Consider the following 20624-nt stretch of genomic DNA (forward strand, 5'->3'; position numbering starts at 1 on the left):
TCTAGGAAAGTCGAGACATCTCCCGTCTTCCTCCCGGGTTGGGACCCAATCGGTCCAAAAATGAGCTACGCAGTCGCAACGGGGATTGCCGCCGCAAGATTGTGTTCTGGAGACTGTGAAGTCTGACACCCCCGAACAAGATTCATCCAGTCTGATGGCCCTTCTCCAGCGAAAGACCACTGATACCGAAACCGCAAAAACGCCGACATTGATATTTCCGCCCCATTAGCTCCGCTCGTTCACCAGCGGCCCTCTTCGTTCTGCCGAAGGCGCAATTGACGCTTCTGCTCATCCCTCCTGTCCTGGTGAAGTTGTCGGCTGAACAGCGCTTGTGATCTCAGCCTGTCGTCTCTCTGCTGCGCACTCTCGTATGAACTTGGATGGGATTGACGCTGTTGCTGCTCGCCGCGAGTCTGTCGCAGCTGCGAGGCCATCGCCTGGAACATCTGTCTGCTGTTCCTCTCCTCCTGTGCCGCCTCACGAGCGAGCTCATGGACTTCGTTGTGAGACAGTACGTTGTGCGCTTGGCCGCGCTGCTTGCGTTTCTTCTTCGTAGGTTTTGGGTCCGGAGCCTTTGGAGCAATGGGAGCCTTTGGAGCAATGGGAGCCTTTGGAGCAGTAGGGGTCTTTGAGTCGTTGAAACCCAAACCGTTCCGCTTCATCTCCTCAAGCACACTCTCCCAGGCCTTGATCACGACCCGGAGACTACCCTTCTTGGCCCTGATCCTGTCTGCTGCAATATTCCGCAAAGATTGGCGCTGCTTTACCACATGGTCGTCGAAGTTGTCATTATGAGCCTTGTCCGCCTGACGCAGAACGGACTGGGAGATGGGTTGACGTGGAGCGGCCTGCGGAGCGGGCTGTGAAGCGGGCGGTGGAGCGGCCTTAGCCGTGGGTACCAAAGTGGGTGGATTGAACTTGAAGGGCGCTGGCGAGCGAGGCTGCATCTCACTCCGTCTGCTCCACGGACTGAGGTCCAGGATCTCGCCGTCCTCCAGCTCTTGCTTGATTGACTTTGGAGAACTATGCTGAAGTGCCTGGCTCGAATTGCGTACCTTGCCATGTTTGACAGTGTCTGACACGCTCGACGGCTGCATCGCAGATGAGGAAGGCTGCGATGAGGAAGGCTGCTGCGAAGGCTGCGACGGCCGCCCGAACGACCAGGTCGATCCAGTAGGCAGAACAACTGGCCGACCGAAGAAAGTGCCCGCCGTCTGAGCGGAAGCAGTCACCGGACGAGCAGACGGCTGACCGAACCGCGAGGTAGATGGTTGCCCAGAATTGAACGCCGGCTGCTGGCCGGTGTACGTGGACGGTTGGCAAGTCTTGTAGTCCGAACTGAACGAAAATGTAGCCGGCTTGGAGTCGACCTTTGCGACGGCTTGCTGTGCAAAAGGGTTGCTCACGGCATGATGGCCGGTCTGCGAAGCGGAAGATGACGACACATCGAAGCCGCTGGCCACATTCTGCTGTGAGAAGGCAATGCTCGCAGTGTGCTGGCCAGCTGGGTAGACAAACGGAGCCGCCTGCGGGTCCAACTTCGCGGTGGCTTGCTGGAGCGCAGCTGCAAAGTCAACCGGAGACGGCTTCGAGCCCACCGGCGCAGCGCATCGTCTCCAGAAATCATTGCTCATAGCTTGCTGGCCAGCCAAGGACACAGACGTCGATGGCACGACGAGCCCACCAGCGCTTGAGTTCACGCTTTGTGGCTGAAGCACGGTAGCTGCAGACGAAACCGCCGCCGGGCCGCGATCAGATGGACCACTGCGCACACCTGTGAATCCCAGGTAGGGACTCAGCACGCTGCCTCCACGCGGCTGGTACCAGACGGTGTCTGCAGGTGTGAACAGGACAGGCGCAGCGGTACCGTCTGGTTTGATCTCGTAGATCGTGCCAACAGTCGCGCGGTCTGGCGCAGGCACCTCCACCAGGGTGTCCTTCATTTCCTGGCTCAGGCCGCCACCTTTGCCGAAGCTGAGCTCCTGAATCTGATGTTGACCCGATGGTGAAAGTATGGCGAAGACACGTTTGGGAGCACTGTCTGGAGCGGGGTCGAAGATGCGGTATCTTTGTCCCGACAGCAGGGGCGGGTGCTCGAGCGGACGTGTTGCAGCAGCGTGAAAGCCATTGCCGACCATGGGCTGCTGCTGCGTCGCTGACTGTGCCTCAGTATGCCGAAGACCGCTGCCTTCGGTCGGCGCATGCTTCGGAGCATGGATGGAAGCCATCAGGCCGAGATCGCGGGACTCGCCAGGCTGCGGCGCAGTGGTGAAGGTGTCGGTCATGGAAGTGTCTGCCAAAGTGTGTCAGTATCTGCGCGGAGAGAGAGATGATCGGTCGAAGAAACAGACGACACCACCGCTCCAGCATACCTCGAGAGACACTCTTCTCCTGCTGCGTGACCTGACCGAAACCATTCGCACTGCTGCCGCTGCCTTTATCGCGCTGATTCATCGCCCACCAGTGCGCCATCGTGGCTAAAAGTCTGGATGTGGTGAGCAATGTAGCTGAGATGATGTTGAAGTGTAAGGAAATGGGATGGAGAAGGAGGACAGGTCGACGAGACGAAGAAGGAGAAAGTCGAAGGACTTGTTGTTTGGACTTGAACTTCACGTCGCTGTCGCACGAAACATCACACCGCTAGCGCTTGCGCAAAACATTCCCGCCCCAGGCAACCGTTCGGGGTGATTTAGCAGGTGCGCCCCCAGCTCTCGTTCAGAAGCTGGTACGGCGATCGAGATATGTTGTCGGCGGAATACGTGGCGTGAATTGAAGCAGTTTCTGGAGGTTACGATGCGAAAGTGGAACAGACTTACTGTGAACGCCAGCGGAAGGAATCCAGATACTCGACTGCGAGTGCTTTTGCATGAGGGCACAGAAGCCCGCCTACCTGCTACGAAATGCTGGCACGACGAATGGCATGGCTAGAAACCCCTTCGCTGCGTGCTGGGGACGCAGAAAGCATGCTTCTCCTCAAGCGCAAGCCCAAATGAGCCCAACACAATGCAAACTCCGTTCCTCCAAAGAGGTCACCCTTTCCCATGCGCCTTTGTCGTGAAGCTCAGCCCTTGAGCTTGATCCGTTTTCATGCATCTCAAACCCACCCAGAACGCCATGCTCGAGGCCATATCCAGACCGAGCCATGCAAAGACTTTTCCCACTCCACACTCATTCACATGTACACGCCCACGCCTCTCGACATGGCGGCCATCTTCGTTCCTGCCAAGTCCTCCCAGAAGTCGAGGGGGAACGTCGTGCGTCCCTTCATGAGCTCGAAGTTGGCCATCACGACGCCCTTCTCCGCCAGCTCTTGATACCGGACGGACTCCGCGACTTGAAGAGCTTTCTTGGACACGTCCTTTCCGTCGACCATCGATCCGTTGGCCTCATCTTGCGCAATTTTCCTCTCCTCGTTGGCGAGTGTTTGAGTGTAGTGCAGTTTGGACGGTCGCGAAGGAAGGTCTACGGCGCCTGAAGCGCCCTGTGCTCTCTGAGCGGCCCCTAGCGCCTCCTTCTTCTTTTGCCGCTTTTCAGCTCGCCTTACAGCTCGAGCCTCAATGCGAGCATTCCTCTGCGCCTGCTGTTTTGCGTCTAGCCATTTGTTACCCACCTTCTTCAGATGCTTCTCCTTCTCTGTCGGTGCTTGTGTCTGCGACGGATGCACTGACATCGGCGATGAGGCGTCCACGAGTTGAGCTGCTGGAGTCTGCAGTCCCTGCGACTGAACATAGGCTTGATCAGCTTCTTGTTGATGCTGCTTGATGGTCTTGAAGATGATGCCGCCCCCAACCTGCACAGCGTGGACAGCTTGCCCGCGCTCCGCATTCTCGGGCGGGGCATTCCTCAGTTGCCACGAGTTTAGCCTTCGCAGAGAAAGCTCAGGATCACTCACCTGTGCTGTTCGCATCTGGTTGGAGGATGAGGCGTTGCTTGGGATGGCGGCTGCTTGTTTCAGCTCTCTCTGAAGCTGATCATTCGCTCGGTCAGTTTCTGCTTTGATCTTGATGGCTCTGGTATTGACGGTTGGAGTTCCAGCGTGCACCAGCAGCGTGGAAGATTTCCAACACTGCTTCCATGCCTCGCATATGGCCAATTGACCTTGCCGCCCTGCCATGTCCGCTGAAGCTGGGATGGGGTCACTCACCTGTGCTGGGGTGTCCGTGTGAGATTGCCAAACTGGGCGCTGAATTTGCACTTGCGCTTCCTGCCTCTGCTGCTGGCCAGCCGCGGTGTGGACGTCTTGTGCTCTCAGTTTCGCCGGGCGCCGTGGGAGGCTTGAGACTTGCGATCTGGTGACCCGCTTGGTGAATTCTTCTGCTTCGGGTGGCTCATACTCGTCGTCTCCCTCTCCACTGCCCTTCATCTGATGGTCCTGTTGGGCCCCAGAGTCGCTCGGCTCGTACATCGGGTCCTGCTTCAGCTGCTGCCGCTCCTCGAGAAGATTCTTTTCCCGAGCGGCCTCCTGCTGACGTGCTTGCGCTTTTCTCTGTTTCTTAGTCAACCCTGGGGGCATGACTGGGTTGCTCTGCTGCTCCTGGGCAGCTTTGTTCAGCGCCTTCTTCTGTTTCTTGGTCAACCCCGCATGTGGGTTCATGTTCTGATTCGGATCCTGGCCTGGAAGTGTGATCTTGTTCGGATTGCCGTTTGTTTGACTCGATCCGCCATGGACGGCTGGAGCCTTCATAGCTTGTCTTGCTAGCTTCGCCTGCCGAGTGGCTTTCTGTTGTGCCGTGGCCGCTTTAGCCTTTGCCCTCTTCGCTTCTTCTACAACAACAGAACGATCAGTATCGCCCCAGAGTCATCCTACGCCTAAAATAGTAGGCACAGGTTGTGAGTGCCACGGTGGGGGAACATACGCTGAGCGGGCGTGAATTTCGCAGCAGCGCCTCTGTGAGAAAAGTCAGTTTCCCGTTCCAAAGACACAATAACAGAATTCGAGGATGTCAAGACGTACTCGTTGCCACCTCCATTCTTCCTCGCCTGCTCTGCGAAATCGAACAAAAGTCAGCCAACGCACTGCCTCAAATGTCTTCACATGCCTGCGCCCCGTGGTGTCGAAAAGCAAAAAGCTGAACTGATGAAGGAATTACGAACGTTTGCTGCGCGCCATGATATCTCTTCCACACCTGCTCGCGCCTGCAGAACGAGAAAAGTTCTGCCGTGTAGAATGCTGTTGTTATGTCGATGTTGAAGTTCAATTGAAGTTCGCCGTCGAAGTCGAAAGTCGAAAGTTGACGTCGGAGCTTCAAAATTAGAACTAAAGTGGGGCGAGCCTGCTCTGATTGGCTGCGTTCCTTGGGAGAGGACAGGTTCCATTCACTCTGTATTGTACTTCAATCACATGCAAACCTGGGTCATGGGCAGTTTGGAGGCGGCGAGATCTGCCCGAGATGTGGCTAGATTCGAGAAGCCGGACAACAGAGAGGGATGCTCTTCAGGAGAAGTACAGCTATCTCAACTGCCCTGTACAGCATCGTATTATGAAGTACTCAACCCAGAAGGCCCCATATCCGACCTCTTATAGCGCTCGCGCACTTCAACCCTCTGCTGTCTACAGACCACCCAGAAACTCCTCCCTGCCAGCCCGTCCATCCCGCCTCATTCCCCATACCCATCCATCAACGATGCTCATTATCATTGATATTCCAGATTGCAATATCCTGACTATCGCCGTTCGCAGGTTTCTTCTCATCCGCGGAAGACGACCTTCGTTGACGCTTGTCACCCTCTCCATCCCCTTCACCTTCAACAAAGCTGTTGCCACGGGAGAGCCTATCGACACGCTCGCGTTTGGGTAGACGTCCTTCACCTACAACATCGTCAGTCAGTACGAGTCCGTGGGTGGGATGTGAAGGGGTCCTCACCATCAGAGCCGCTGTCCCTAGCAACGACCTCCCCGCGATCATCAACGTCCACTCCATTCGCCGCCATCTTGATCTCCTTGTTCGTGGCCGTACCATGCACAACAGCCTGCACCGCCTTCTCCATGACCTTCATCTTCTTCGTCTCGCCGCGAATGCGTTCCAAATGCTGAAAGTAATCCTTCGCGACAGGAGTGACGTACGTGCCACAGAACACACCGACTTCGAAGCGTTGATTCTCCCTCGGACTCGCTTGCGCGCAAGCGGACTTGAGATCTTCCAGGTCTTGGTAGATGACCTTGTCGGCGCCAATGTGCTCGGAAATGTCCTCCAGTGTGCGGTGATGTGCGACCAGCTCGTCTTGACTCGCGAGGTCGATGCCGTAGATGTGTGCGTGTGTGATGGGTGGCGCGCAGCTGCTGAAGTAGACTTTGCGAGCGCCGGCTTCTCTGGCCATGTTGACGATTTCGCGGGAGGTCGTGCCGCGGACGATGGAGTCGTCAACGAGCAGGACGCATTTGCCTGCGAACTCGGAGGGGATGGCATTGAGCTTTGCGCGGACGCCGCGTTGTCGGGCTCGTTGCGAGGGCATAATGAAGGTGCGGAAGATGTAGCGGTTCTTGATGAAGCCCTGGCAGTAGGGCTTCTTGAGGTGTTTTGAGACGGCGTAGGCGGAGACGAGGGAGGTTTCGGGGATGGGGATCACGGCGTCGATCTCTTTGAGGATTTCCGGGCCGAGTTGCTTTTGAATGGTGTCGGCGAGGCGGTAGCCCATGAGTTGACGGCTGCGGTGGACGGAAATGCCGTCGATCGTGCTTTCGGGTCTGGCGAAATAGACATATTCGAAGATGTCCGGAGCATAGTCCTTTTGCTCTTCGACTTGGCAGAAGACCGGTGCTTTGCCCTTCTCGATAATCACGGCTTGACCAGGAAGAATGTCCTTGATGTTGCTGTAACCGTTCTGACTGAGAGCGACGGACTCGGAGGCCATCATGTAGTCCATTCCACCTTCGACATCCAACGATGGCCTCTCGCCGAGCACCATCGGGCGAATGCCGTAAGAGTCACGGAACCCAATAAGCCCGAATCCAGCCAACATCGCCGTGCATGCCCAGCCACCTCTCAGTCTTCCGTACATTCTCTTCAACGCCTCGAAGCAGTCCGCGGAATTAATGCGAGCCTTGCCGGTGGTGTTGAGCTCATCAGCGAAGATGTTCAACATCAGCTCACTGTCCGACTCCGTATTGATGTGCCTGTGCGCCTCCTTGTCCAAGTACTCCCTCAATTCCGGCGCATTGATCAAGTTGCCGTTATGTGTGAAGCAGATGCCGTATGGAGAGTTGACGTAGAACGGTTGTGCTTCAGCATTCGCGCTGCTGCCGGCGGTTGGATATCTCAAATGTCCCAATCCCATGTATCCTGGCAAGTCTTGCACTCTCTTTCCCTCGTTGAAGACCTTCGATGCGAGACCATTGCCTTTGCATTGGTAGAACTTTCCGCCGGTCGAGCAGGTCGCAATGCCGCATGCATCTTGTCCGCGATGTTGGAGGTAGTAGAGGGCTTGGTGGAGTTCTGGCGCAGCGTCCGCGGACGTGGAGGCGAGGATAACGGCGAGGATCCCACACATTTTGGAGGATCGTGGGAAAGTGGAAGAGGAGTGTATGAGAAGGTTCGACCTTTTCTATCTCTTATCAGTCAGTACATGACAGCAAAAGATTTCATGCTGTGATATTGAAGGAATTTGTTGTCGATCAGGAAGAGCTTGTTCCGGTCATTAAAGATCCCAAGTCTAACATCTAAAAGTAATACTCAATTCATCATACGAGGAGCCCGGAGGGTTCCTAAGAAATGTTCACGCGAAGCTACTCACCTCGGTCTCAAGTTTCAATGTCCTTCAAGAAGGAATTGCTGGTGCGGTTGAGGTCGCGCGGTCGTGGTCGCGGAGTGAGTGTCTCGCGCTATCTTTCAGACCAGACCGTTCATTGCGAGATGCGCCGTGTGCTGGGCAGCCTTTTGGTGGGAGTGGTTTGGACATCTTTTGTGAAGTCTCGGGTTTTAGGAGAAAATCTAAATCTGAGGTCTCCGCGAACCGGGAGAGAATTCGAGAGTGGGGCACAGAGTCTGCAGGCCTGCAGCTGTCTTCTTTCCTTCACACTTCATGTCCCGTCTTCCAGTCCACACCTCATGCATCGCGTTCATCACCATCGCCGTCAGACCGAGTGAACAATACATCGCAAGCAGAGCGGTCATCTGAACAGCCCGTGCTTCCAGCTGGCCTTCGATGCTGCGCGGCGGGTCGGCCAACTGCGTCCTGCGCTCGACGAAGTCATTGTGAAGAGATGGATTTTGACACCTGCGTCGGTGTCCTTAAGACGATGATTTGTCGTTGCATCCGACAGCGCGACGACAGTCATGTTCGCTTCACTACTCCTTTGCCTCTTTCCGCCGTGAGCCTGGTCTCAGTAGGTCTGACCATCACTCCGTAAGCTCAGTCTCTTCTTCTCACTTGTCACATTTGGCTCCCCGCAACATTTCTGCACTGCAGTTTATTGTGATGCCTTCTCAATGCCAGCGTTTGGCCTGTGCAAGTGAAGATGCAGGTGTCCTCGCCTGCCCCACCTTCTGCTGCGTTTGCTCGCTTTCACCTGCAAGTTTCCAAACGCTCCTCTTCGTCTTCATTTCGACCCTCACTTCCTTCCTCTCCTCTCATCTGCTGCGCACGACTCGAACAAGGTATCACTTGGTCTCTTTTACCATCACCGTCACAGCGTCGGCTGGAATCGTCCCTGCCACTTCCTTAGTGACGTCCCTTCCTGGTCGCACTTGACTTTACTTCACTTCTTCTGACAATTCGCGCGTCACCGGCGACGAGTCTCGAACAAGCGGGACTTTCATCATCATCACCTCGCATCGACAACAATCACGAACAACATTTCTTGTCCCCCACGAAACCGAGACCACGATCACCTTACTTGGCTACACGACCGCGCGCAAACCACGAACAACATTCCCTTCACTGCGGGCCCGGTCACAATGACACGCAATCACGCTCTTCAGCAGCCCAGCCCGCGAGGTATGCTGGGCCGCATCGATCGATCCCGCGCTGCACTTCCTCGTCCACGTGGTGGTCCAGTGTTGTCCCTCTTCTCCGACAGCGAAGATGAAGGTGACGCAAGCGGTACCGAGCCAGGTGACGGATACCGAAGAATTGCTCGTGGCGTTGAACAGATCGACATCTCGGACTCCGATCCAGAAGACGACGGCGGCGATGTACCTGATACCGGAACTCCAATTGATCTCACCGAGGAAGACGAAGACGATGGACTGCGCGAACAAGCACACTTTCAGAGAGAAGTCAGCTCCGTCAGTGCTCAAGTCATCGGCGCTGGGATTCCACGGAGTCACGAACAGGTTGACTTCGCTACGACGATGTTCGGTGTCCGCATTCGCCGCGACGACACTGTTGAATGCACTGACACCGGAATCGGCCACGAGTACACGGCCTTCCTACGCATTCGTCTTATCACCAAAGATCTCTCTGGCACAGTCTACCTTCACGGCATTCTTCTGAAGCGTCACCGCGATGTGGATAGGAAAGAGTCTGTTTCAAAAGACTATCAAGGTCTCCTCCACACCCTCCTCCCGAACAAGAAGAATGAAATCTGCGCGATGCTTAGGATTCGTCATGGATCCGCGACCACTTCACTCGACAGCACGTTAGAGGTTCGACGCCTTAACCAAGTGGGACTCGTGCGCAAGCTCACCTTCGCGAATAAGTCTCGCGCCGAGCTTAGTGGCCGGACTCGGGGCGAGTTCTACTCGAAGGACGACTGGAAGGAGGCGGAGGAGAAAGGAGATCTGTTTTGTAGGTGGAAGTACGTCGAGGAGGTCGATACCAAGAAGAAGAAGGTCGTTGCCTTTCAGATTCGCGAGCTGGAGCCGAACGAGTGTGACTATGGAGCTAGCATCACGACTGAGCGGAAGTTCGAGCTGTTCCGAGGCGGCTTTGCAAGCACTCGTGCGAGCGCTCAGGGCGCATCGTCCGGATCCAAGTCGACTTCCAACGCAGCTCCGGCGACGAAGCGCAAGCGCACTCAAGAAGTCATCACCATCGACGACAGCGAAGACGACGATAATGATATGTTTGAGACATTCGAGCGTAGACTCAACCAATTTGGCAAGAAGCAGAAGGTCGTCGAGAAGAAGACAGTCCGCCACACATCCAAGTCCGTCACGGTTCACAGCAACGACGGCAGCCAGGAGCGTAGGACACACAAAGTCACTGAAGAGGTGACATCGATTCGTACTCGTCGACCAGACTTCTCATATGCAGATCTTTGTGCTGGCGCAGGCGGTACTTCTGCGGGTGCGAAGAAGGCTGGACTGAAGCTGAATTACCTCATCGACTTGTGGCCGGATGCGTGCAAGACCATGAAGCTGAACTTCGCCCGTAACTTGGTCCAACAGACAGATATCAGCACGTTCGCTACGAGCGCACCTACAGTTGCAGACATCGTAGATGTCATGCACATCAGCTTCCCTTGCCAGGGCCACTCCTTGCTCAATCGCCAACAAAACCCCGAACAGGACGCAAAGAACATCTCAGTCGCCTACGGCTCGTTTGGTTTGATCCTCCGCAAGGCCAAGCCACGCGTCGTCACGCTGGAGCAAGTTGCTGGCATCATGTCACGCTCAGACGGCCAGCATCTCCGCGGCCAGATCTTCGAGCTCGTGGAAGCCGGCTACTCCGTTCGATGGTCGCTGCTCAACTTTGCAGACTACGGCAACGCTCAGGCTCGTCCGCGGGTGATCACCATCGCAGCATGCCCAGGTCAGACCCTCCCATCATTCCCAGAAATCACTCACGGTGAGGCACCCGGACTCAAGGCTCCAGTCACAATCGGAGACATCCTTGCCCAAGTGCCTCGTCACCCGCCTGGACTTATGGGACACGCTGTGCGCCGCACTCTGCCAGCCTTCGACCCAGACCAGCCGCTCCGTGGCTGCATCACCAGCGGCGGAGGCAAGTCAAAGAACAACTACCACCCAAGCGGTCGCCGAGACTTCAATCTGCAAGAGTTGGCTCAGCTGCAAGGCTTCAGCGCGGACCACCGGTTCTATGGAGGTGTGACCTCTGTTCGCAAGCAAATCGGCAATGCTGTCCCACCGGTGTTTGCAGCAAAGCTGTTCAAGGGCATTGTCCCAGCGTTGGAGGAGACGGATCGGAAGATGGAGGCTTGGGCGCAGGTAATCGAGTTGTGAGCCAGGTACCACTGATGCCGATGAAGTACAAGAGCGGCATTGGCATTTGGCAAGAGACAGAGCGCTAGCAAGGCGCATTGCTCATGACTTGCGAGAACGAAGGCGGCTTGAACACATGCAAGAATATGGTCGAGGCAACAAGGCGAGATGGACCATCTTCCTCGAAACAGCACGAGCAACATTTGGGGAAATGCTCACAGTAGCATACCGTGACAATGTGAACTGACCTTGATGAACGCGTCTTCTGTGCCACAGTGCCGTGATCATGCCTCTCATCCGCATCCTCCTTCCTTCGCCAAGGGCTGGGTGAACGCGTGGCCGAATACGACGGTACGAGACGGTTCGAGAAGCCGGAAAGATGCACAGCGACTCAGCGGTCGACATTTCCCATTGAGCATCTGAGTAGCTTTGTGACACTGACAGGTGACTGCGGAACTCATCTTGACAACAGCATCATCATTGAAGACACAGCATGGGGTACCTGCGTTGTGTCAATATATTTGTGATCTATTTCAGTACCATTTGTGCAAGCTTTTGCCTGCCCTAAACACCAGTCCGCCACCAAGGTCACGTGAACATGCCAGGATCTCTCTGATTCGCCTTGTCCCTGAGAAACACCTTGGCTGCGATGCCGACAACCAGAAACCCGCCACCACCAACATCCTTCACCACTCCTCCACGCCTCCCTCTATCCTTACCACCAACCCTCCCCACACCCGACGGTCTCGATACACGCTCGTTTCCCAGCGCCGCTCCATCGAACCGCTCCTCGATCGCTACTGCCGACTTCCTCGCCCTTTTCTCCACATCAACTCCGCCCCGTTCAGACGCGCGGAACTTCGACTGCGCGACCCTCCTCCTCCGCCCGCGACAGCGATCGCAGAGACATCACCACTCCATCGCATTCCCTACACGATCCTCACTTCCGCCGTAATGAAGTTCGCCGCACTCTTCGGCGGCGCCCTGCTGGCAGCGCGCTCCGCCAGCGCCATTGACTTTACCCTCGACGATCAAGAGTCAACAAAACAGGCCGCGGCCGCCATCGCAAAGAACATGATGACCTGGTACAAGGGAGACGAGTCGCCGAATGCGCCCGGTCTGCTGCCACAACCATATTACTGGTGGAACGCTGGAGCCATGTTTGGCTCGCTCATCGATTACTGGTATTACACCGGCGACGACACCTACAATGCCGTCACCACCGAGGCCATGCTGTTCCAGGTTGGACCGGACAAGAATTACATGCCCCCCAATCAGAGCAAATCGCTCGGAAACGATGATCAAGCCTTTTGGGGTATGGCCGCCATGTCCGCAGCGGAGGTCAACTTTCCCAACCCGCCCGCCGACCAGCCGCAATGGCTGTACCTGGCGCAGGCCGTGCTCAACTCTCAGATTCCTCGCTGGGATGATACAACATGTGGTGGTGGTAAGTTTAGAGTTTGCAAGATCGTATGACATCCTTCGGACACTGCTGATACATCAGCGAACAGGCCTGAGATGGCAGATCTTCACCTTCAACAACGGTTACAACTACAAGAACTCCATTTCCAACGGATGTTTCTTCAACCTTGCTGCACGCATGGGCATGTACCTTGGAAACGACACATACTTTGAACAAGCAGAAAAGGCTTGGGACTGGTCGTACGCGGTTGGGCTTATCAATCCCACCTACCAGGTCTACGACGGTTCGGACGACACTCTCAATTGCACCGAGTTCAACCACATTCAATGGTCATACAACGCCGGCGTGTACCTCCTCGGAGCCGCCGTCATGTGGAATCAGGTATGCATCTCGTCTTTCCCTTCCTCCACACTCTCCCATTAACATCATTCTCCAGACCACCGGCGACAAGCAAGGCCAATGGCGCGTCCGCGTCCAAGGCATGCTCGACTCCGCCGCCCGCATCTTCTTCTACGAGTCCACCAACATCATGTACGAAGTCGCCTGCGAGCCGTCCGGCAACTGCAACCTCGATCAGAAGTCCTTCAAAGCCTACCTCGCCCGCTGGATGGCTGCCACTGTCAAAGTCGCGCCCTGGACCCATGATACCATCATGCCGCTCATCCGCACCTCGGCCGTCGCCGCCGCGAAGGTTTGCCAGCCCAGCGCTACCGACGGGGCTATTTGCGGCTCCAAGTGGTGGGACGGAACATTCGACAACAATGTCGGTGTTGGACAGCAGATGAGTGCGCTGGAGGCTATTCAGAGCACGTTGATCGATGGTGTTTCTGGACCCGTGGGTAACAAGACTGGTGGTACGTCTGTTGGTGACCCCAATGCTGGTACTGGCGGCAGCTCGATTGTCAACCCGCCCAAGGAGATCACCACAGCGGATCGCGCTGGTGCGGGTATTTTGAGTGCGTTGGTGCTGGTTGGTATTCTCGGAGGTGCATGGTGGATGGTGGCATAAGGAAGACTAGGCGATGGGGAGAGAGAGATGGAGATGGACACAGACGATTGCAATGAACAGGTTGGATGGGATGGGTTGGGACGGGCTGAAGGGAGGATGACACTGGCATCCTTGTCGGTCCCATAATTGGCGTTTCTGGGCTGCTTTCTGAGGGCGGCTCGATTATTGAGTGTTGGGCTTGTATGCTGTGACTGCTACAGATCGATGAGAGTTATACATATTGTTTTCTTGTCACAGTCCCCTTTCCTTGCGCTTCGTTGCTGGACGGCTCCGCTCACGGCAATTTCTCTTTCTCCTCTTCTCCTTCCGTTTTGCTTTCGTCTCTCCTCTTCTGTCCGCTGGCCTTCTTCATGCGGCTCCTCATTTCTGCTAGATTCCAATGCGGTGATCCCCGCTCGTTCGCACAGACTTCGTCTCTGCGCCTTGCTGTGCCGGTGTGTGTCTGGCTTGTCTCACGCAATCTTGCTCCGGTCTCACTTCGAGCAGTGACGCACTAGGACCTGTGGACGCTCGAGCTGCAAGGAAACGCTGAACGAAGTCTCACAAGATATCTTGCAAGATGCCTGGAAAGCAAAGCGTACGACGTCAGCGAGTGTCGGAGACATTTTGGAATGGAAGAGGGCGCCCGAGACAAATCTCGGACCATGCAGGCCTTCTACATTTCGGTTTCTTGGTCGCAAGAGCCGATTTGTGTCTCAGACAACGCTGGGTCTTTGTGACTTTGTCCATTCCAAACTGTCTATGATATCCGCTGACTATACACACTTTGCTTCGCAGGTTTAGAGACCGAAGTGCAGAAGACCTGCGAGGTCCGAGATTGTCTTGGACGGGTGGTCTTTGTCGTTCGAACTTGTCTGCGACATTCGCTGACGATATACCCTTTCCTTTCTAGGTGGGAACTTCAAATCTGGCAAGACGAAAACTGCGATCAGAAGTGAGTCCAGTACACTTCGGGATTATACACATACTACATTTCAACTGGATCCCAACACCTCGCCGGTGGCTTTGACTTACCAGGAGATCTTGTTGCCGAGGATTTCGCATCCGTACACTTCTTTGTCAGAAGTCACAAAGACGCCCGGACCCAAGGGGGATATTTTGATTGTCTTGCCGACATTCTACGGAACTCCGACAGGCACTTCTTCACCGCGATTTTGGGATGCATGGTGATTGCGCCGGTGTGCTTTTCGACATTGTCACCAGGAGAAACTCATTCACTTCGATTGCCAAGACACAATCCCTGCTAGTGCAGCTTTCAACGCACGCTTGACGGCCCGCGCGACGCACGGCGCCCGACGTGTGCCCGAGCAATCCCTCCCTCTTCTTTTCGTTTGCTCCAACTTCGAGACACCAACTTTTCCTTTCTTAACACCCCAACATCGGCAGCACAACCGATCTTCCGCATACGACCATATCTCCACCAATTCTCCGCACACGACCACGCAGCTCCGCCGACATGGCCGCCACAGGAGGTTCCGCCTTGATGTGCCTTGCGCACATCGCTGCCCCACTCACACGCAAAATCAAGCAAGCCTTCGTTGATTACCTCTTCCCATCTTCTGACATCGTCGTCCTGTCCCAAGCACTTCCGCAACATGCGCACAGCCTTGCGCCTAGGAACCCTGCGGTTGACATCGGATCTGCACTCGGACACTTCGCCAACCAACTACCCGCCCCCACTCCGACACAACAAGTCGAGATTGTCAGAATTCTCCAGGTCATTCGCCCACCGCCCACCACCACCATCGGCGAATTCGAGCCACGCGGGGCTAGCTGCCTCCCTTTCGCCCTCCTGTTCGCCCTTCTCGCACTCCTCGCGTTGTCCATCTCTCTTTCCGCGCGCAGCAAGGCCACCTTTGCCGCTGCAAGCTACGATACCGCTCCCAGCAAGGCCATCCATGCCGCTGCCAGCAACAACAAGACCGCAAAAAGCAGTGAGAAGAAGGAGAAGAAGCAGCGATCCGAAATGCTTCCAGGTCTCATTGTGCTCCGAGTGAAAGACAAGCTAGAGACCCAAGATGCGCAACGCGTCCTACTAGAGCGCAAGGTGAAGGCACTTCAGCAAGAGAACCAGAATCTCGAGAGCAAAGTTCTCTCGGTGCAGCAAGAGAGCCAATCTCAGCTCCAGCGCGCCCAGACAGACTTTGCTAAGAAACTCGCGGCTCTTCAAGAAGAATCCACAAGCCACGAACGTGAAGTGAACAAGCTCAAGCAAGAAAACAAAGCTCGTGAGGAGACAAATCGCTCGGCCGAGCAAGAGAGCAATCGCAAGCTCCAGCAGGCCGAGAAGGATTGCTCAGAACGTGCCGCAAAGGCCACCCTTGCCCAAGAAAACGAGAGAATGCTTCACACCTTGGCCCGGCAAGAAGATACTGCACGCCATCAAAAGGAAGTGGAGGCGTTGAAGGAGGCACTCGCCGAAGCCGAAGAAGAACTCGCAGAAGCTGTCAAAGACTGCGCGGAAGAATACGACCAGCTGATCATGGAGAAGCAGACGCTTAGAGAAGACCGCAAGATGCTCGTTACAGCGTTGACCGCTCAGAAAGGGCTGAAGCTCGTCTCTAAGCTGGCACGGCGTTGGTATTGCAAGACCATCCTCTCTCGAGCATGTGCTGCAAAGAAAACGCAGAACGACCTCATGGAGAAGAAGATCAACGGTATCACTGCGCAGGCTGAGCTGCAAGCAAGCGCCACTCGTGAACGCATGACGCAGGAAGCAGACCGCGCTGCAAGAAAGTTTCGTTTTGCGCACTTGCAAGAAATCGCAGGAGAAGCGCTCCACGCACAATCGATTGAGGGCTTCGAGGTCCCCGGTGAGTCGAAACGTCTCGCCAGAGGTGGAAAAGGTCGCAGTAAGGCACTGCACAGGGAGAAGGATGCGCTGGAAGATACCACCAGAGTCTTGCGCGAGGAACTCGCTTCTGAGAAGGCACACAGTGCCGAGCTTCACGATGAAGTCCACGACCCCGAGACTGGCTACCTGTTCCGACTCAGCGAGGCGAATCGGATGAAGCAGCAGCACGAGCAGCATGTCGAGCAGCTCAAGCAACAAATTGAGGAACTGTCAACTAAGCTTGACCGCGTGACTGCGCAGGATAAATCGGACGAGAGCGCAAATCAGAAACCCGAAGAGGCTTTTTCTGTGCAAGCAAAGGAGGTTACAGAACAAGCCACCCAAACTGAGGACGAGCACAAGCGTGAGAGAGGTGGGAGACGCTACAATCGGCCGCTTCACGCAGAGCTCAAACAGAAAGGCGAATACATCACCGAACTTGAAGGCAAGATCCAGCGTTTGGAGAATTGTGTAAAGCACGATCTCGAGAGCTATCGAGGTGAAGATCACGCCTCCGACGCAGTGGGCGCTACATTCTCGCAGACACGTCAAGAACTGCAAGAATATAACATCGAGCCACCTGCAGTCGCTCTCCCTGGACCTCGAGATCCAATTCAGCGACGGCGTCACGACGCGGACACTCATAGCTCAGTCTGCACCTCAGTCTCTCCAGCATCGACACCAAAGGGCCCGGACCCTCCCCCAAATACACCAATAGGTCCTGGAAAACGTGGATTCCCTCCTCCGGGACAAATGAAAGCCCCAGTTCTGGATTCACCGAGCGGTCCACGAGCAGATCAATCTCCGACTTCTCCACGACCTTCCTCACCTCCGACCGCACCAGTGACCATTCCAGCGGGTCCACGCAACACGCAAAGCGGTCGTCGTCCTCCACCGCAGTCGTCACCGGCTAGTAGAGGGCCTACAGGTCAACAGCAGCGGCGGCATGGGGAAGGTATGGGCGCATCGAGATATGCGCCGCCTGGTTTCAAGAAGTAGGAGCAGGATGTGGGAACAAAGGGAGGACATGGAAAGAGTTCCGGACTCTTGGGGGAACAAAGGGAAGATCGGAAGGATGGACGATCAATGAGGAATTATGACAAAGGGAGGACATATGCGGTATCAGGGCTTGTTAGCACCCAAATCGGTGTACGATGGGAGGGATTTCTGTCGAACGGAAGGATGGACGTTCGATAAGCAATCTACAACAGAACTTCAAGATTGTTCTCATGATGATTCTGAGAGAACACGAGTCGCAAGATGTCTCCACACGAAGATTGAAGCATTGCGAGGCGGGAAGCATAGATTTGAGTTTGAAATTCGACCGTACGTAAGTGAATGAATTGACCACACTTGCTGCTTACAACAATATTCCTCATCATGTCCAACTCTCATCTCTTCCCATGCTGTGACCAAGGTTTTGCCGTCCTTCTCGCCGTTTGCCATCTTATCTGCCACCTCCCGTCAACTGCCGAAGGCAAACAGTGTGCTTCATCATTGAAGAGAACTTAGACAATAGGAACAATTACAGCAGAACCTCTCGAGTACTGTTATCTTCAATGCATCAGTTGTAGACCTCCCTCTCGTCTTTTCTTTTATTGTCAAGTTCGGCCAAAGCAACGATTTTCGCTACATCCTTTGTTCCCAATTCGTCCTCACGAAGCAATCGCCGGATCCGTCCCTTTGCTTCCGCAAACAAGTGCATACACAACAGTCCACCTCCGTCCTCCTGCGTAGGCGCGGAAGCGACAGCACTCGAGAAACTCCTCCTGGCCAGCATAGGCTTGTCTCACAACTTCGCCCTAAACTGACGGTACCCCGACTTACCAAGGAGAGGACTGCGTCCACATGGACCAACTCCTCGATCAAGTGGCCGACAACTTCGCCGTACCTGCCACGATCTACATCGAGCAAGCGGTCGAAAACTTCGCCGTACCTGGCGTGATCTACGTCGTCCACTTAATCGGCGCATATTTCTGGGAACACCTTCCAGAAGTGCAACCGCACAACCATGCCGTCAATGGCACAATCCAACCGACGGAATCGCTTCTTCCCGTCGAAGCGACGATGGTGACGGAGACGGAGATTTGCAAAATCACCAAGTTTATCGAGCTCACTGAGTTTGAGACGGAGACGCAAACGATCGACAAGTGTGGGCCGACGGTGTTCAAAAAGCTGCCGGAGGTGAAGTTCGTCGACTCGCAGACCACGAGCACTCAAAGGCTCGTGGATGCTTCCCAGAAAACCCTGTCGACTACGCCAATGGACTGGGAGTCGAGGATGTGGTGGATACTTGGGTTCATGGGGCTGGTGTTGGTGGTCGCTTTGCTCATTGCTTTGGTTCTTTGGACTTGCTTCGACGGCAATACCAATCACGATCCTCCCGCACCTCCACCTGGCGGAGATGGCGGCGGAAACGATGACGGCGGCGGTGGTGGCGGTGATAATGGCGATGATGGTAAAAACAACGACGGCCTGCCTCCAGAAGATGAGTTTCCCGACAGCGATGGCGATTCGTCGTCTGGAGACGGTGATACTGGGCCATCTGCGGACAACAACGATGCTGGACCTCCCGAAGATGACCATGAGGCTAGACCCGCAGAAGACGTGGGCGTCGAAGCTCCCGAAACGGATGGAGCTGTACCTCCTGATGACGGCAGCGTTGGACCGCTCGAGAGCGACGATATCAGACCACCTGAGAATGACGACCATGCTGGAGCTCCCGAAGGCGATAATGCTGGAACAGGAGGAGACGGAGACGATGCTGTTGCTCTTACTGAAGATGATGACCATGCTACATCGCCCGTTGGCGACATTGCCGGAGATGCTACTGGCCATGATGCTGAACTCTCCGAGAACGGCGCTGACGGAGCCACAGTCGAGTCTTCCTCGGCCAACGCACAAGACTCACAGTCGACCAATAATCAAAGCAGTCATTCGAGCTGGATCTCGCTGAAGCCCTTGACGCAATGGCTACCGGGGCTACCGAGCAGCACTGCGACAGACTCTGACCTGGACCAGCTGGCTAAGCTGCGGAATGAACTGAAAGCCAGCCAGGAGAAAGTAGCGGAGACAAAGGCTGAACTGAGAGCGAGCAACGAGAAACGATCGGAGACAATGATCGGCTTTAAGGAGGCCTTGGAGTCCAAGAGAAAGGCAGGGGAGTCCAAGAAGGCGGCAGAGGAAAAACTCGCCAAGGTCGAGGAGCAGCTCTCGAGACAGAACAACGACACGGCCAACTCCACGAAGGCAAGCCCTCACGCCGCAGAATTTACCCCCGCAGAGAGGCGAGAGGAACATGAAATTGCCCGCCTTCAGGCTCGTGAAGCTAAGCTTCAGGCCCGTGTAGCTGAGCTGGAAGCCAATCAGCGACCGACTGAGGGTGATCGAGCGGCATCTTCGGACGGTGGAACCCAAAACAGGGAACATGATCAATGCCCGTATTCGCGAGAAGAGATAGGTGAGGTGATGAGAGATCAGCAACGACTTCGTACTCGCCTTGTCGAGCATATCCCGTACTTGGAGCAGGCGCTGAAGGATGCTATAACACGGCGCGAGAAGGCAAAGGACAAGGCTCCAGGAAACGCCGGTAACCGGGGAGGGAGACCTGATGTCGAACGGACAAGGGAGGACTGCGACAGGGCAAAGATGTCCTTGCAGAAGTCTCGCGACGTATCTTCCAAGCTTTCTCTATGGCATCCTGGACCATTAGGAGCGCAATCTCAGGAAAGCGATCACACAGACGACGAAGTCCCGGCCGGTGATAAGGAAGATGACCCTTGTGCAGAAGTGAGAGCGGATCTTCGAGCAGCACATGCGAAGATTGGCCGTCTACAGACTCTTCTCCTTGAGCTCGAAGTGGAGAACGCAGCTCTCAAGAGCCAGGGCTCTACAACCCGCCAGCCTCCAGTGCCATCGTACAAGGAACTCCTCGACCTGAACAGTGCTAAATTCAGCGAGGACAAGGACGCAAGATGGTTCGCGACTGAGAATGCTAGTCTAAGGGAGACGAACAGAAGCCTGAGAGCAGCCCAGAACAATGCCAATCCCTTGGGTCCGGCTCTGAATGTACAAGCAGCACCCCATCTCGCAATGCAAGGCGGCGTCATCGCAGAAAGCAGTATGCGGTTGGTCCGCGAGCTTGGAAGAGCTCATGAGAGGATCAAAGAACTTGAGTCCGTGAACCAGGCCCTGAGCAACGCCCGCTCACCGCCTCCCGACAAAGACGATGACCCTTGCAAGGAAGTGAAGAAAGAG

The 20624-nt window shown here is 55.4% G+C and overlaps 4 protein-coding genes across 4 annotated transcripts; 2 read left to right on the forward strand and 2 right to left on the reverse strand.

Annotated features, from left to right (window-relative positions):
* Nucleotides 1–239: 239 nt before the first annotated feature.
* On the reverse strand, nt 240–2868 carry MYCGRDRAFT_92963 (uncharacterized protein; the record flags this gene model as incomplete). The annotated part of the gene is made up of 3 exons (XM_003852725.1): nt 240–2293; nt 2373–2507; nt 2817–2868. 3 exons carry the CDS (start codon nt 2866–2868, stop codon nt 240–242), a joined length of 2241 nt encoding a protein of 746 aa, XP_003852773.1.
* Nucleotides 2869–5021: 2153 nt separating this feature from the next.
* PUR (glutamine phosphoribosylpyrophosphate amidotransferase) lies at nt 5022–7861 on the reverse strand (the record flags this gene model as incomplete). The annotated part of the gene is made up of 3 exons (XM_003852724.1): nt 5022–5074; nt 5865–7548; nt 7732–7861. The coding sequence occupies 2 exons, from the start codon at nt 7486–7488 to the stop codon at nt 5022–5024; spliced, it is 1677 nt and encodes a 558-aa protein (XP_003852772.1).
* A 4382-nt stretch (nt 7862–12243) lies between these two features.
* On the forward strand, nt 12244–13423 carry MYCGRDRAFT_104342 (uncharacterized protein; the record flags this gene model as incomplete). Its single annotated transcript, XM_003851990.1, has 3 exons — nt 12244–12549; nt 12614–12906; nt 12962–13423. Coding segments are annotated over 3 exons (1044 nt in total), but the record flags the coding sequence as incomplete, so codon positions are not given.
* Nucleotides 13424–14990: 1567 nt separating this feature from the next.
* On the forward strand, nt 14991–17366 carry MYCGRDRAFT_92966 (uncharacterized protein; the record flags this gene model as incomplete). The annotated part of the gene is made up of 1 exon (XM_003851991.1): nt 14991–17366. One exon carries the CDS (start codon nt 14991–14993, stop codon nt 17364–17366), a length of 2376 nt encoding a protein of 791 aa, XP_003852039.1.
* Between the last annotated feature and the right edge of the window lie 3258 nt (nt 17367–20624).

The sequence above is a fragment of the Zymoseptoria tritici genome, chromosome 5, assembly GCF_000219625.1.
Source record: "Zymoseptoria tritici IPO323 chromosome 5, whole genome shotgun sequence".
Taxonomy (NCBI): domain Eukaryota; kingdom Fungi; phylum Ascomycota; class Dothideomycetes; order Mycosphaerellales; family Mycosphaerellaceae; genus Zymoseptoria; species Zymoseptoria tritici.